This window comes from Falco naumanni, chromosome 1, assembly GCF_017639655.2.
Source record: "Falco naumanni isolate bFalNau1 chromosome 1, bFalNau1.pat, whole genome shotgun sequence".
Taxonomy (NCBI): domain Eukaryota; kingdom Metazoa; phylum Chordata; class Aves; order Falconiformes; family Falconidae; genus Falco; species Falco naumanni.
The window spans coordinates 109,636,801-109,653,015 of NC_054054.1; the positions used below are offsets into that span (position 1 = coordinate 109,636,801).

Genomic DNA, 16,215 nt, shown 5'->3' on the forward strand with positions numbered 1-16,215 from the left:
AAGATAATATAATGGGTTGTTACAAGCTGTTAAAATTTGAGTCTGAGGAGGGGGAATAGGCTAAGTTACTCTATGAATTGTTCTGTTCTTTGTGGGAGGCTGTTAAAATAAAGCAACAATATAAAAGATGAATTATATACAATTTAATGTAAAGCTGTCTGATGTCATTATGATATTTCTTCCTTGATTGTCTAACATTTGTGTACTTTTAAAAAGTTTTACATTTTTTGGTTCTTTCTGAACATTATGAAAATTGTACTGAGAGGAGTAAATTCATCTGCATAAAATTGACTGCAAAGAGCAATTAGTCCTTCATTAATATGCAAATTCGGTCCAGTGCAAATTCATCTATATATGAGGCTTAAATATGCAAGTCAGTCTTGCTGTGCGAGAAGCCCAGATGCTTTTATTTACTTTGAAATTGAGGGATTTGGTTAATGATGTTGTTGACAGGAAAACTTGAATAAATTTGATGATCACCATCTTTCATATTAGACGAGGCCCACGGAAAAAAATTACCAAGTAAAATACCAATTTTATTTGGTAATTTCCTATTACCAATCTAGTAATAAAATGTAAGATACAAAGTAATAGAGTTAGATTTCCTGATGTAGTTATCCTGAGACTTAAACTGTTCCCCAAAGATAGAACCATTTTTCTTAAACTTTGTTTTTCCAGAGGGTAAAGACATCTACATAAGCTGTATGAATAGCATACTGCATAGAGATTTAATATTGGAAAGTTAGTTTTGTTGCTTGTTTCATTTGGAGAGAGTATATATGCCTGGGAATGAAAAGGCAGGAGCTTTAGAAATGACCGTCATCATCATCTCCCATTAATTATCAGTATCACCTTCACAAGGTTTGGTGTTGAGGCCTTTGCTCTGAACCTATGGAGCCAGACTGGAAGCTGTTCAGAACCCACAGCCAATTATACTTGGATCACCTAAGCTAATCAGTAAACATCTTCTTAAATATCTTTAAGTCTTTTACAGCCCTCAGTAACACAACTTTTTTACTGCTGTCACTCAACGTGGAGTGGCTCAGAGAAGCAGGATTTTTTCTTACCAATAAATCTAGGATGTGATGTGTCTTGCCTGTTACCTCCTCTCCTTGCTTCTGCCCCGGCATGCCGTGGTTCTTTGGGCTCTTTGGTTTTGTTCATTAATGCCACAGCAGCAATCGCTCGGTTGTGAGTGGGTAGGGTTCCCTTGCATATTAGTCTTGTTTCATCTGGAAGGAGAGGGTGCCACATGCTATTCCTCCTGGTGTTTCTTCCTTTTCCTTCCTCTGTAGTTGTGTCAGACCTAAACTTAACTTTGGCTTAAGCAACCTGGTCTTTGACTTCAATTGTGCACGCTTTTTCCTGGACTGCACTTGTTCTGTCTTGCTGTGTATGTGAGACATGGACGCTTTCAGAATAACAGAGAAATGTAGTTTAAATGGCCTGAAGTCTGTGACAGTTTATAAAGCTCTAGTTGTAACTACCTGAGGACCAGTTAATGGATTATGCCATTTGATTCCTTTAACTTCTTGGCACAGCTGTTTGGGATATAAATCCTCACAGTGGAGAACAGTTAGTTTCCAAATCCTTAATGTGCTATACTAGGCAAAAAGTTTATAAGAGCAATGTTGAGGAAAGAAAAAATGTAATGAGACGCTAAAATCGATGTGCTAGCTCACCACATGATGTGGTCTTGCAGGTGAATCCAAAAGCAGGAAAAAAGAGACAGAGTTGAGTGTTTGGGGGGAGCAGGGGAGGGGTCCATTACTCTTGTAAAGGCTCTGGTTATCCTACAAGGGAATCTGTCCTTTCTTACCATCAGAATAAGGCATTGACAGCTGTCAGAAGGCATAGTATAGAGGGTGAATTTGCAGTACTTAATAGTTTAGGTGAGAAATTGATTAAAAGGTGAAACTTTAAAAACAAAGTATCTTCTGAGACTTAAATACTCCTTGCCTTTGAGAACACATAGTTGGCGGACAGTTTGTATTATTGTTCAGTACCATCTACAGCATTGTGGGCTTTCTGATCTAGCTCCCAAAAGAAGGAAAATATTAATTTTCAAATATATAAACAATAGACATCTCGGCACAACCTGAGGTTGTCTCCTATCAGCTATGTAATCTTTATATTCTAGATTAATAAACACTTCAGCCTTGGAGTTTATTAGTCCAAAATATATTTACTACCTCATAAATTCAAACCCCCTCCAGTTATCATCTAATTAAATTGCAGTATTGTGCATGCTATCTTTGGGGATGTATTAATAATGAAATTATCTTGTGAGACAGTAATTACATACTTCATGCATTCTTTTCCATACTTTTTTTTTTTTTTTCGGTGTCTATGTGATGAGTGAGGCACACAGTGATCCATTGTTTTGAGCTCCTCCAAACTCTGTAAGTATCCAAGGATAAGCAGATTTGGGTGTTTGGGTTTTTTCTCTTAGTAAAAGAGGGAGAAAAGTTTGTGCATTTTTGTACTTGGGAAAGGGAAGGGCCAATACCACTAGACTAGGAACAGTTATGAAACATGATTGTGCAAGTAATTTTAGCTCGTGTTTTCTCCTCACTCTTTGAGGAGATTATTCACAGGATAAAACCTACTTACGGGATCTTTTTTGTAAGGCAGTTCTTACTGCAGTTGCCAAAAAGTGAAGACAACCACTTTGCAAGAGAAAGCTCCTTTACGGCTCTTCACTGATGATGTAGATTTGAAGAAAGGAAAATAGTCTTAAATCTCTCTCCTAAGGAAGGCTTTACTTACATTTTTTTCAGTGGTAAGTGTACTTACTATATTCTGATTTATATATGTATTGGCCTTATCTGTGCTTGTGCTTTATCAGGGTTGTCCTCCCATCTTCTTGTAATACACTGGATGATTGTCTATTGACAAGATTTCTTTTACTCATTTTTATTCACTTAAAAAAGAATAAGGTGTTCTGAATCCTGGCTAGTGTGCATTTTCTCTACAATGAAAGAAGCACAAGAGGCAAAATAGTTTGCACATACCTTCCAGGTACTTGAACTGGAGAGATAAACTATTTGAAAAAATACATCTGTTGAGCAATAATATAAGTGTGTGATTCTTGTTGACACAGGCTCCTGCTCTACCTGCCAGAAGCGGGGTTTTATTCTCTGTTGTACTTCTGGGCACTGCAATCCAAAAGTTTTATTTTCAGGATCCATACATCAGTGGAGTGTCCTGCTCTGTGGCTGCCATGTTGTCTTGTCATTTGTACAGCCTTTTGGTTGTTTCACTGCAGTTACTGTGGTTACGCAGGTATCTGCATTTAGTGGAAGGGCACTTCCCATCAGTTTCTTCACTGGATCTTTTTGGCCTTTCCAGCACAAGAAGTGTTTTGCCTTCTTTCTAGTTTCCTGCTGTAAAAGTTCTACAAGATCTAAAACCTTGTTGGAATTACATTGAAAGTTGCCCTTTTGTGAAACATGCTAATATTCAGACCATGTCTGGTAATTAACAAGCATCAACCAGTCTTCCAGAAAGTTATTTATTTAAAGAAGTCATTTTTTTGACTAAGTGTGCTAAACCTCTTGACATAGGGACAGATAGAACCTGGTTTTATATTGGTCAGGTCATAGAATTTTTATTTATTTATTTAATATGATATTAGGTAGTAGTCATTCCCTTTGTACAAAGGGGTTTAATTCAACTTCCAGCTAGAACTCCATTCCTAGTTGCAACCTAAGGCTTTATTTACATTTCTCAGTCATTGTGGGGCCAAGTTTTCAAGTTTTCCACGTTTGGACTCTTTTCTATTTCACTACAGAATCCTGCAAGACTTCTGCGAACAAGAAGGCCCATTGTGTATGAAAGCAGATAGCATTTCTGGTACCTAATGCCTACTAAACCTGGTTGGGTTTGAGTATCTGAGTAGTAAGAGTGACTCAAAGCTTTAGCTGCCTGAGTAGATGAAAGCCTAGGACTTCAGAGGAACAATGGACATCTTACTAAGCCATTGTTACAGTACTTTCCCTTCTGACCTAGTGGTGGGTAGCCAGGTCTTCCTGAGGTAAATTAAGTGAATTAGGCAACAAAGACAATAACACAAGTACTTTCCAGCTTATTGTAAAGCTTTATTTTCACACTCTGTGGTATATGTGATATATATGACTTCCAGGAGGTTGCAAAACAAGCCACAAGAGGTATTCTGATTTCTGTTTCCAATACATTCCAGTAAGGTACTATTTGCTTTATCCAGTAATGTGCATATGTGAGCAATCACAGTTATTTAAATGAGACTGTTTACATGGATAAGTGATACTCTTTGAAAATAAAGAATGTGTGACAAGCTTCTGTATTTTTGTGAATACATTTTTGTAAACTACGAAGTACAATGTAATTATTGTATGACATGCATTACAAAATCTCAAATGATTTTATCAGCCCAATGTCAAGGAATTTACACCTTTTGAGACTGAACAGTCTTGTGCTCACTGTCTTAGTAAAATTGGTGTCTGATACCACTTGGTCAGATGGAACAAAACATTCTTTCTGTTGTTTTAAATAGCAAATGTCTGCAAAGAATAATTACACCTATGAGATATTGCTCAACCATACATTTTTTATTTGCTCAGGATTTATTACTGGTTTGTCAAAACCTGCTGATTTCCAAACTTTTGGGAGTCTGATCTTTCTCGTGGCTATTGGTGAAAAAGGCAATCTGTGTGTCCACAAAACGGTAGAATGGCTCAAGTTTGTGTCTTGCCTATGCTGTCACACTAAATTGTTTGTCACTGCTGTCTAATTTGCAAACTTTTAAAATTAGACACTTTTCTAATGTTTTTTTTTCCTGTTGTGAATAAATTCACTGCAGAATACTTGCAGAGAAAGAGATGCTTGTTGTCAAGCAATTATATCAGATGAAACATACAGAAGTGTAATATTATGGTCTGAAAATGTTTTACCTAATTTACTGGCATGAAATCTGAAGATGAATTCTGGAAATTTAGGGAAGAAAAAAGACAGGTTTTTTGGTTTTCTTGATTTTTATTTTTTTTCTTCTTGTCCTCTGTATTTTGCAGTAATTATTCCGAGTCTTAAGTTCTCACCTTGTGAAAAACACTGTGGCTGAAGGTGTAAAGAAGACAACGTTAAAGCTTTTGCTCACTTACGGAAATTACTCTGGAGACAAACACAACTCAGAAGACAATGTTATGAGCTACCTGTAAGTTCTGGTTCACAAAACCAATAAGGAACCAGAGATACTTCAGAACTTGCAAATGAAATTTATTCTCAATGTAATGGTTAAGCTCATTATCTGCCGCTCTTTCTAAATGTAAACTAAGGAATGAAATACCCATATATTCTCTATATAACAGCTGACATGTTTTCTGCATTCCTGTGTTTGCCTAAAAAGTCATGAATAATCAGCTTAATTTGATGTGCAAAATACAATGCATGGATGAATTCTGATACATATCACTTGCCATGCCTGTGCTGTTATGAGAGGCAAAAAAGAAACAGAAATTAAAATCTTCCTGATAATTTTCTCATCAGTTTTTCTCCAAGGACATATCTGTAGGTGGGTTCTACAGACAGTGTTTGGGGAGGGGTGTGTGTGTGTCCCTCTGAATGCCTGGTCTTGTATGTGTCAGTTATTTTCTCATGGTCTTTCTTGCTGTATTAGAAATCAAACCTACCTTATCCCTTCAGATGTTTAGTCCCTGTAATCTTAACTAGGAAAAGCTAACCTGAAATATTTATTTTTCAAACTTTTTATTATTCAAATTTATGTTTAAAATGATTTTTACAAATTTCTACATGTATTACAAATAACTGCCCATGTTACTACTGTTGTAGTAGCAGAACAGGCAGGAACCAGCAGCAGAGACAGATGTGATTGTAACAGAGGTTAGCATTTTATAAGTAATAGCCTGGGTGTAATGAGACTTATGGTCTTAATTAACTCTTAAAATGTTTTTAACGCAACTGAAGTAAGTAAGTTTAAAACCCAATTTACTTCTTCTAACTCTATCAGGTTTTTCCTTGCTTGTTTTGGATGACAAACCCCAAAATTTCTCTTATTTTTAGAGATTTTCTCACAGAATAGAGTATCTATAGTTCTAGCAAAAAGGGAGATTTGTATGGGTAAAAAGGATGAGTGATAAACCCCCATGAGGTGGGAAAAATAAATCAGTCTGTGAGGTTAGATTTAGTTCTATATTGGTCTGTTTCTTTCTTGGAAATCTGTACTTTTGCCAGAATATCCACCAACATTATGTAGAATGACGAAATTTGGTCAGAGTATTTCATATAGTTGGTATATACTCTTGCTGGAAAGAAACAGCTGGGTATTTTCCGTCATAATGTGACCAATCCACCTCTGTTGTTGTCATTTTAATTGCTGTGGCTGTTTTTTTAAGTCCCCTACAGAAGGTCTTTGTAGTGACAAGCGAACAGTTTACGCTTCATAAGCAAACATAAAGAATGCTGCTGCTAATTGGAGAGGGAGTAATGCAGTTATGATTCCATCAACATTTAAGTTACATTGTTAAAGGACACGTTTTGGTCGTGTTTATGTTGCCACATAAAATTTTACTCAGGGTGAATTTGGTGGGGAAGATTTTATAACAGGAAAGACTAATGCTAGGATTAGGGGGAAGGGAGGGAGAGAGAGAAGTTAAATTTTTCTAACCCACATACACAGTATTAAAGATAAGCATTTTGTTACTTTTTGTTTGTTATAACTCTTAATCACTGGCTTGTGGAATAGCTTGTCTATGAAAATGGAAAGACTGCCTCAGAAAAGCTCCCTTTGCCCTGCCCTGAAGAACTGCAGCCACAATGTTTCATGTTGGCGACTCTTTGAAAGTCACCCGTTTCCCAAAGGAAGGAGGTTGTTATTCAGTAATTTAGTCTTTTAGGGTTTTTTTTCCTAGATATTCTGCATGTTCTATCTGTAGACCTCCCAGCTTCTACAAGTCTGAAGGATCTTGTTTTAACCTTCCTTTTTTTTCGTATATTACGTTTTCATGGAATACTTGGGTATGGATTAATAGTTTTACAGCTACGTTCCCAAAGTTGTTTCCTCTTAACACTAATTTGTTTTTTCTTTGCTACTTACATCTCTCTTCTCAGGTAACAAAATGACTGGAGCCTCATCTCGAATAGTCTTGGGAGGGTCAAAGGCGTGTCCTTTTCCAGTTCGCTGGCTAGCTTGTTGGATTTTAGAAGATGCAATTTTTTAGCATCTAAACAGGGAAATATCATATTTACATGAGAAGAATCATAGAGATGACAGGGCTTCCCCCCAAAACACTTTCTGTGTAATTGCTGAAGACATTCCAACCCACTCTAATGAAGTGTACTGTCTGCCAGTCATTATGCTCTTCTTGGAAGACCATCTGTTGCACTTCAAATATGTAAAGGTCTGCTATCATTTATTGCACCAAACAAATAGGTTTCTTTGTCTGACATGCTGTAACTGGTGAATGTGGGCTAAAGGTAGTTTCACTTGCAAAATGCAGGATGTTCTCTTTTGTTGCACTGTAAATGAAAGGTACTCATTCATCTCAAATTTTGGAAGACAAACTTACTGATTAAATTAATTTTAGTGCTTTTGAAGAATTTCAGTTTATTTGGCAACAAATTGTTAACAACAACAACAAAAACCTGAAATGTATTTTCTCTTAACTCAATCAGAAGCACATTGTAAGATTTTTGCTTCTGGTGAATGAGCCTAGCCATTGTACTGTTATCGAGATTTGATATACACTGACATTTGAATTAAACTTACTTTAACTAAATTCTTTAATCATTTTTATCTGAAAGTAGTAATTCAAAGAACCTTTCAGTGGTAAAAAATAAGAGTCAGCAGCTAGAGATAACTAGAACCTTTCTTCTGATATGCATGAGTCATTTTATGGATGTAATACTTGGTTGTACAGCCTTTATTTATATGAGTTAACTAGGATCCTTTCCATGAGTAAAAGGTGCCAGATCAGGCATTAAATGATGATTTGTTTTGTTTTTCCTGCTGCAGATTTAAAGTACAGTCATTCATCTCAGATTGGAGAAAATGAGCATTGTATTTTCACAGCAGAAAAGTTCTGTTCAGAGATTTCCAAGCGGAGAAATACGTAACAATTTCTATCTGATTAGGGAGTGGTCCTAACTTTTTCTTTCCCTTCTCCTTACTGCACAGCAGCTAATGTTCTGGTCAGAAGTAATAATATGTTAGATCCTGAATGTCAGTAGCCCCAGAGATTCTGACAAGACTATTCATGTGCATTCATACGTCTTAACCAAAACTGACACTAAAGAGAGCAAGAATTCTCATATTCCTCTTTTTATTGCTGTGCATTAAACTCAAATCTTCTTTTAGAGACCTCTGCTAAAAATGACATATTCACCATTTGAAAAAAGCATTCTTGCAAAATCTAAACAAAGCAGCTGAACATCAATATGGCACAGAGCAGTGTCTCTTGTGAAAACTCTTGGTGCAAATCTAAATTATGTTTTACATCACAATTATGGACACCTTACAAATGCTTTAAGATAAATACTAACGGGAAATAAACTGTCCCCCTAATCTTATCTCCTATGGGGGTTTTGCTATTGTCATTTTTAATTAGAAAGTAAGTGGTCTTCTAATATCTTGAAACTATATGACATGTCCTTACAGGAATACTTGGATTCCAGTAACTTGAGCCAGTTGTTTTCTGAGAAACACACACTGTGTAAATATTCTGCTATACCTTTTACTCTGGACATGTTTATATATATACTTGTGGTATGGTGTACAGTACATATTTGGGTAACTTTGCAGGGATTTGATCATATTGTTAAAGCCAGATAGGCATTTCTTTGCAGCAATTATATTTTTAATCTTCTTTTTAAAATGGTTTGGTAGTAGTGACTAATGCAGACTAGGTGGCTCTGGGCATTTAGCCATTTTTAGGTAGTTTAATTTGTTAAAAATTATCTTTCTTCCCAACCAAATCCCTTTGAAACCATTTGGAGAAGAGAACTGTTGAACAGTTGCCAACAGTAAGTCATGCTGAGACCTCTGTATCCTCCAGATAGAACTGTCGGTGCCAACTGGAGACTGACTGGCATGAGTTTGAACTCTATACTACTTGATATTTTTGCTTCACATGGACCAATTACAGTAATTACCACCTCTGTAGCTGAAGTTTAAGCATTCAGTCTGCACTTCATACTTCAGGTTGTTGCCAATATGCTCAATCCTATAATCTCAATTTTCTTTGAACTAATGAAGTAGAAAATAAATAATTGGAAAAAATGAGGAGAGAGTCTGAATGGAAATCAAAGGCAAAATACTGTGATTGTTTTTCATGTTGCTGTTGTTCTTAAGTGATATATCTTTCTTTTTAGTCTTTACTTCTTAAAGGTCACACCTTCTTTTAAGTTTGTCTGCAGAGATTCACTAGGAGATGCTCTAGTCCATTGACCTTCTTACATTCAACAGTGGAGTATCTTTAAATGTGAATGAAGAAGCAATATGAAGCCCTACTTTTTGTTGTGATGTTTTTCAAAATATGGGTTTTTTTCCTTTCAGAAGAAATAGTTTTGACTAAAGGGGAACACCGTCCATCCCCTACTACTTTTGGCTAGATGTTTCGATGTGTGTGAGAGTAGAAGGCTGTAATACCAGGATGAGTGACTAGCATTAACTGCCTGGTTCCATCTCAACCACACCCCTGCTACCGTTGTCTTTCCAAAAGACTAGTTAATTTTTAGATGGGATCAACAGCATTTTTTTAAACTGGTGAAGTTTATATTATATTATAATATATTTATATTATATTATAAGATGAACCTCAGATCAAGCACAAACTTGACAGTGTCTTTCCTAACAATGAATGCACTGAACAGTATATATACTAAAATTTATATTAAAATTTCTTCATACAGTTTCCCTCTAGGGAGAGGAAGAGGGAAGGAAAAGGCTACATGTGACAGATGCTAATTATGCAGCTTAATGCACTTCTGGAAGTTGCAGACATAAGAACTGTGTAAGAACCCATCTGAAAAATAGAAAGCATATTTTCAATAGCATTTTTTCCACAGTGGTGGTGTTGGCTTTTTTTGTGTCTGCCTCCTCCCCAGTTTTTAAACAGGCTTTGTTTCCCAAATAGCACATACAGTATGCAAAGGGCAAGCAATGTCTCGGGTCCAAAATTTGCCAAACATGGATGTGACTGCTCTCCTGTGTGTCCTACTGTTACTTAGTGCTGTACGTGTAATTGGGAAAGCGTGTAGGTTCTGTAATTCAGGATTGAAGCAGGAAGGGAATTACTTAAAAAAATCTCTAGTCGATGTGTTAGTTTTATTTCCTCTTTTGTCAATATTTTATTAGTTCTTTATCCTATATTTATGTTTACTGGAAAAATTATATTCTCTGCATGATGGTGCTGGGATGCTGTGTAAGTATTTATTGTGACTAATGTGTAAGTACTAACGAACCAGATCTCAAAATGCATTTTACAAATAAGTAAACTGAGACACAGAAGCTGAGTTCCTCAAAACTGTGAAGTGAATCAGTGCCAAAACCAGTGTTAGACACTAGATTAATCCTCTCTTCCAGACGTTGAGCTGTGCTGTTTCAGGCAAAAGACGTGGATTCTCAGCTAGTGAAAATTTGGTGTCATGCCGAAATCAGTGGGGAAATGCAAGAGTATGTTTGCTGCACGTCAAGCCCACACCAAGTCATTGCACCGGATTTCTGTTCCCGCTACAAAATTGCAGTTTTACCAAAGGATGCTTTTTGCTTTTAGAGGGAAAACCATACCGGATCTTTTGTACTAATGCTGAATGTTGCTTTGTTGTATTGCTTTCAAAGCACTGGATTTCTCCTTTGGGAGGTGTGACTTAATAACTTCTCTGTGTGCAGTGAGATAATTGCTTTAATGACCAAAGCGGCACGCTGAAACTTCGGAGGGCCTTCGCGTGCCCCTCGGCACCCATGGCAGCGTGGAGGAGCGGGTTCTGAGCGCTGCCGCAGAGCAAATCCTCTTCGCACCGTGGTCCTCGTCTGTAGTCACCACGGAGAAAACCATCTGTTCCACTTGGAAAGGGGTTTGGTTCCACACGCCCTCCCCCCGCATCCCGGCTCCGTCCCCAGCTGCCGCGTTTTGATGAGCAGTGAGGGAATGAATCTCCTGTGTTAAAAATACTCTGGTTCTATTTAGATAAAAAGAAGAATCTTGCTTGCCTACACTGATGTACAAAAATAGTCTTAGTGTGAGTAAATCTTCAAAGTTTCTCTTGGTGAAAAAAAAAAGCTTCACTTTTTTTTTTTTTGACTTATCATATAAATTTATTTATAGAGTGTCCTTCTTTCCTCCTACTCAATCAAGACATTTGCAGAAGGTTGCCGCTTGTCTTGTTCATGAGTCCTGAAATAATTTGCAGGGCCTTTGAAACATCATCATGTTGCATAGTTGTGATGCAATGTGCTGCTGTTGCATGAACGTATCGTATTTTAATGTGAATGTCATGTTGGCTGAGACATTCAGGTCTTTCTTTTACTTTAGGCACTTTATATGGGTTTGTATTTTCACTTGAACTTTGCAGTCAAAAAATGATGTACTAACTTAAAAATTTTACATTCTACATGCAACTATTGCACAGAAAATCTGTAATAAGTGAGGATTAGCAGGATGTGTATGATTCCCAAATATCTCTTAAAAATAGCTTTTCCTGTTTCTGTAGCATCTTAATTCTGAATAATCTCAAAGTCCTTCTGCAAATCTGTGTGTATAGTAACAGAGAACCCACCTACTTCGTCCTCACAAACAGCATGTTACGGATCTGCGCATGAAGAAAAATGGAATTTTGGAATACAGTCCTGCTCCGGCAGACACGATGTCCGTGGGACTAGTGAAAGCATTAATGCTCCCATTAAATATTAATGCCAGCGCTTCCAACACTTGCCTGCCTGTTTAAAAAGGCTCCGAGGATTCGGTATGGAATTTGTTCCATGGTGCAAAGCACCAGCGCGGTGTCACTGAGCCCGGATCGTGGGAAGCCTCTGCCAAGGGGCGGAAGCTGGGGCCGGAGAGCCGGGCTGCGCGGTGGCGGGCGATGGGGAGCGCCGCCGGCACCCGGGGGAGCAGCGGGGCCCGCGGGCCTGGCGCGGGGAGGCGGGCCTCGAACCGGCGCTGGCTGCCGCGCTGCGCCCCAACCTGCGGCGCAGCCCACTGCGCCACGGCGCACGGCGGCCGCTAGATGGCGGCCTCCCAACGAGGAAGGCGCGCGGCTCTCACTCGCCGGGCACGCGCCTAGCGGCCGCGCGGCGCCGCTGCACCCGCCTTCCCCCAGCGGCGGCGGCGGCCATCGCCGGGCGGCCCCACGTGACGGCGCGGCGGCCAATGGGAGCGCGGCAGGGGGGCCCCGACTCTCGTCCCTGTGGCCGCCATTAAAGAAAAAGGGGCTCGGAATTAAACGGCAGAGGAATCCCCCCCTCTCCCTCCCCGCTCCGGCCGCGACGCGACATGGGGAAGACGCGTTGAGGGGGAGCTGGCGGACCAGGATGCCGCGGCCGGGCAGCCGCCGACAGAGGCACCGCTGAGGGGAAGCGAGGAGGAGACCCGCCGGCGGGGGCTTCGGGGCACCGACTCCGCCAGCAGCAGCAGCGGCCGCCGCGTCTCTCTGTCTCGGCGGCGGCGGCGGGGACGGGAATTGTGGGGCTCCGACCCCTTCCCCCGCGGCCCTTCCGGCTGAGGAGAGCCCGGGGCTCGGCCGCCGCCTCCCCGCCCTCCCGAGGAGACCTCGGGGAGGGGGCCCTCCGCCCACTGCCCCCGCGGGGACGCCGCAGCGGGGCGGCGCGGAGCCTTCCCGCGGCAGCCGCCGGCCCTCCCGGAGACCCCTCACCTGAGGAGAGCGGGGGCTCCCGCCCCGCCGCCGGGTCTTCTTCCCCCGCAGGAGACCGCTCCGTGTGAAGACTATAATTTTATATTTTTCTCCTCCCTTTTTTTTCTTCGCCCCGTGGTTGTTTTGTTTTTTTTTTTTTCCCCACCCCCCTCTTTTATTTTTTGAGGGACTAGCCTCGCAGCTGGGCTGGTCCCTCCCCGCCGCCCCCCCTCGCTCGCAGGGGTCTTGCGGGGTTTGGCGCGGTGGAGGGGGCCCTCCGTGCCCCGGAGCCCCCCCCTGCCCCCGGCTCTCGGCGGTAACTTGGCGGGGTCCGGGCTCCCCTGAAGAGACCCACCCAGCCGTGTGGACTTTGTGGGGCTCCCTCGGCCCCGGAGGACAGCTGGGGGGGGGGGGGGGGGCGAGCCTCCCCGAAGAGACTCTGCGATTTACCCCTTCCTCCTCCCCCGAACAGACTGGGGATCGGCCGCTGGGAGACTCCTCCATCCTTCCCCGAAGAGACTTCGAGGGTCACCCGCAATTTCCTCCTTCCACCCCGCTCCCCCTCCCTCCATTCCCCACGGAAGGATTTTTACCCAGCGGAGGATATTTTGGTTTCGCCCTCTCTGCGAAGAGTATTCCGTTTTGGGGAGGGGGGGGTTCCACAGGGGAATTTAATCCCCCGCTGGGCTGCTGAGGAGACTTTTGCGGCCTTTCTCTCTCAAGGAATACCTTCCCCCCTCCCCTGCCCCCGCAGATGTTTTTTTGGGGTACACCCCAGGAAATTTTTCTTGTCCTGCCTTTACGAATTCTTCCGACTCGCCTTGCTTTTGGCCCTTAAAGTTTGTTTTTATGATTTTAAATTTTAATTTATTTGGAATATTTTTGGAGCAGGGGAGAAGAATCTGACCCCCCGCCTCCACCCCCCCAAACCCCCCCCCCCCCACCCTGTTGCCCTCGGACTCCGAAGAGACGAGCCTGGATTTTTCTTTCTCCCATAGCCAATCCTTCCCAGTCATTCCACAATTTGCCCGTTTCTCATCTGATGACTAAAGAAACAGGAGGAAGAGGAGGGAGGTTTCTGGATTAATTGCCCCCACTGGATTATTTATATTTTTTCCCCCTACTTCTCTTGCTTGGCATCTGAGAAGAGAGGAAGGAGGGATGTCAACTGATTTTTACCCCTAGCCCCCCTGGATTAATTACCCCATTTTTATTCTCTTGTTGGATCAATTACCCCTTCACCTTACCTCCTCTCCCTCCCCTCCTTATGCGAATGAGAAGACAAGAGGAACAGGGAGGATTTTGATCTTAATCTCCCGTCGTCGTTGGATTACTTACCACCTCCCTCTTTCTGTTCTCCCCTTCCACAGTGGCTTGACCCCCCCCTCCCCCGTTTGATATCTAGAAGAAGAGAAAACGTTCCGAGTTTCTCTAGATTTTTTAAAATTTTTTTAATATTTTTTTTTAACCCCCTCTCCGATACCACTCTCCTCCCGGGTTATTTATCCCACAACTATTTCGCGTGCATGTGTGTCTGTGTGTAAATCCCTTATTTAATTGTATTATTATTTGTGCGTGTGCATAGTCCCCCCTCCCCCCTTTCCCTCTCGGTGTCTGTCTCTCTCTCTCCCTCTCTCTCTCTCTCTGTCTGTCTCTTTCTTTCTTGTCGGAGGCTGTGGGATAATGGCGTGTGGGTTGTGGCTGTGAGGATGAGTTCCTGCTTCGTGCCGAACGGGGCCAGCCTGGAGGATTGCCATTCCAACCTCTTCTGCCTGGTAAGTGTCGGCCACCGGCACACACACGCACGGCAGACACAGAGTGAAAGAGAGAGGAGGTTTGGGGGAGGGGAGGAAGGGGTAGTGGAAGCAAAGCAGCCATTTTTAGCATAGCTTCTGTTGGATGAGTCCTCAGAGTAGGCCCTGCCTGGAGCCAGCCAACTCTCCCATGCCCCTCTGGTTCCCCCTCCATCGCTGTCTGTCTAGCCTTGCCCCTCCCTCCGCTTTCTTCCTGGGTAGTATCCTCCCTGCACTCGCCTTTTCCTTCGCTTTCCTCGCCTGCAACTTTTCCTCCTTTCTCTCTATCTTCCTATCTCTGCTGCTGAACGTGATAATTTCTCGCAGGAGCTAAGGAGATGTGCTGCTCCTCCTCCTTTCAGCCCCGCATCTCCGGGAACTTTCTCCTTTCACTCCCCACTCGTGACATCCCGGACAAATCTGAGCCGAGACCTCCCTTCTGCCTTGCTTTTGAAGTGATCTCTTTCTACTGCTTGTTTTTATTCTGGAGGTCTGCTTTTGGTGATACACTCCCCGTGAAGTGGTGTTATCTTGTGTTTTGTTGTGCACCATTTTGTAGCCTTTTCTTAATTCGAGTACAAAATTGTTCAAATTGTTGATTTCGGTAGCTCCCAAAGTAAATGTGATGTGACTGGACTGTGATACAATTTTTGAAGGCTGTGCTGAGCTGTTTCATCTGCTTTTTAATGCAAATCAGCTAATCTTAGCTGACTGCCTGCTATTTATTATTCTAGAGATTGTTGTAAGTAAAAACCTGTGCCAAGCTATGGTACTCATATTTTTGGATGGGGGGGAATCTGGGCAGCCTGAACGTGTCTGCAGCCTGCATCAGGCCTGCAGATCCATGTTAGTAGTGCATTTTTAAATCTTAAAAGTCTTTCCAAACCATCAACTGTTGCAAAGAGTACCTTTTATCTAAATTGCTTCTCCTCCTGACGGTAGGAAGGCTGCCATGTTAGGCTTAGATGTTGCAGTAATCTCGGTGTTGTCATATTGGGAAGAAAACAAAATAGCGACTTCTTGGCAAATGCCAGCCTACCTCATTCTCCCGGGTAGTAGGAGAACCCGGGGGGCGATGCCTCCCCTACGTGCCTGCAGGTGACTGTCCTCATGTGAAAAAACTTAGCACTAAAACTTGGTGTGGCATTGCATTGTAGATAATCCAGCAATTGTCTCTTTCCCATTACATAGAGTATTAACGCTTTTACTTCATAAAGCAGTCATTTAACTAGGGCATTTAGTGGATTGTAATCGATGTGGACACAAGTCTGATATGTAAGTTAATGATAAAACTAGGGCTTAAATTCTTAAAAAACGGTGTGAGAAATGAGAAGGCTGATAGCTCTTGGTACCAATAAGTGTACTTGAGAGGCTTTCCGAGAGAGTGAGAGGGAGAGAATTTTTTACAATTGAGAAACTTGTGAAATTTTCTGAAGTAGTAGATGACTGGAAGAATGTATGCTTGAGTTGATTTACCATATTACCTATTTCCTTAAGAGTAATCTTGGATTGAAAAGGTAGTGTATACATAAGTAAGCAAAAAGAAAGACGTTCTTTGCTAAGGCAAGTGTTCAGCAGA

At 41.7% G+C, this 16,215-nt stretch overlaps 1 protein-coding gene and 1 long non-coding RNA gene across 6 annotated transcripts in view; both read left to right on the forward strand.

Annotated features, from left to right (window-relative positions):
- LOC121099496 overlaps positions 1-11,918 on the forward strand; it is a 31,466-nt gene extending 19,548 nt beyond the window's left edge. The window contains exons 3-5 of one of the 4 annotated variants that reach the window (XR_005831479.1): positions 5,049-5,191; positions 9,904-10,004; positions 10,577-11,918. This is a non-coding gene — a long non-coding RNA (uncharacterized LOC121099496). Of the gene's footprint in view, positions 1-5,048; positions 5,192-7,104; positions 7,982-9,903 lie in introns of those variants that run through there. The other 3 variants (XR_005831481.1, XR_005831478.1, XR_005831480.1) reach the window with 3 other exon arrangements.
- Positions 11,919-13,818: 1,900 nt separating this feature from the next.
- Positions 13,819-16,215, forward strand: part of MED13 (mediator complex subunit 13) — a 59,592-nt gene continuing 57,195 nt past the window's right edge. For both annotated transcript variants that reach the window (XR_005831475.1, XM_040618495.1), the window contains exon 1: positions 13,819-14,618. Coding sequence is in view for 1 of the 2 variants with exons in the window: in XM_040618495.1 (XP_040474429.1) it covers positions 14,553-14,618 (66 nt within the window). In the remaining variant the exon portion in view is untranslated. The remainder of the gene's footprint in view (positions 14,619-16,215) is intronic.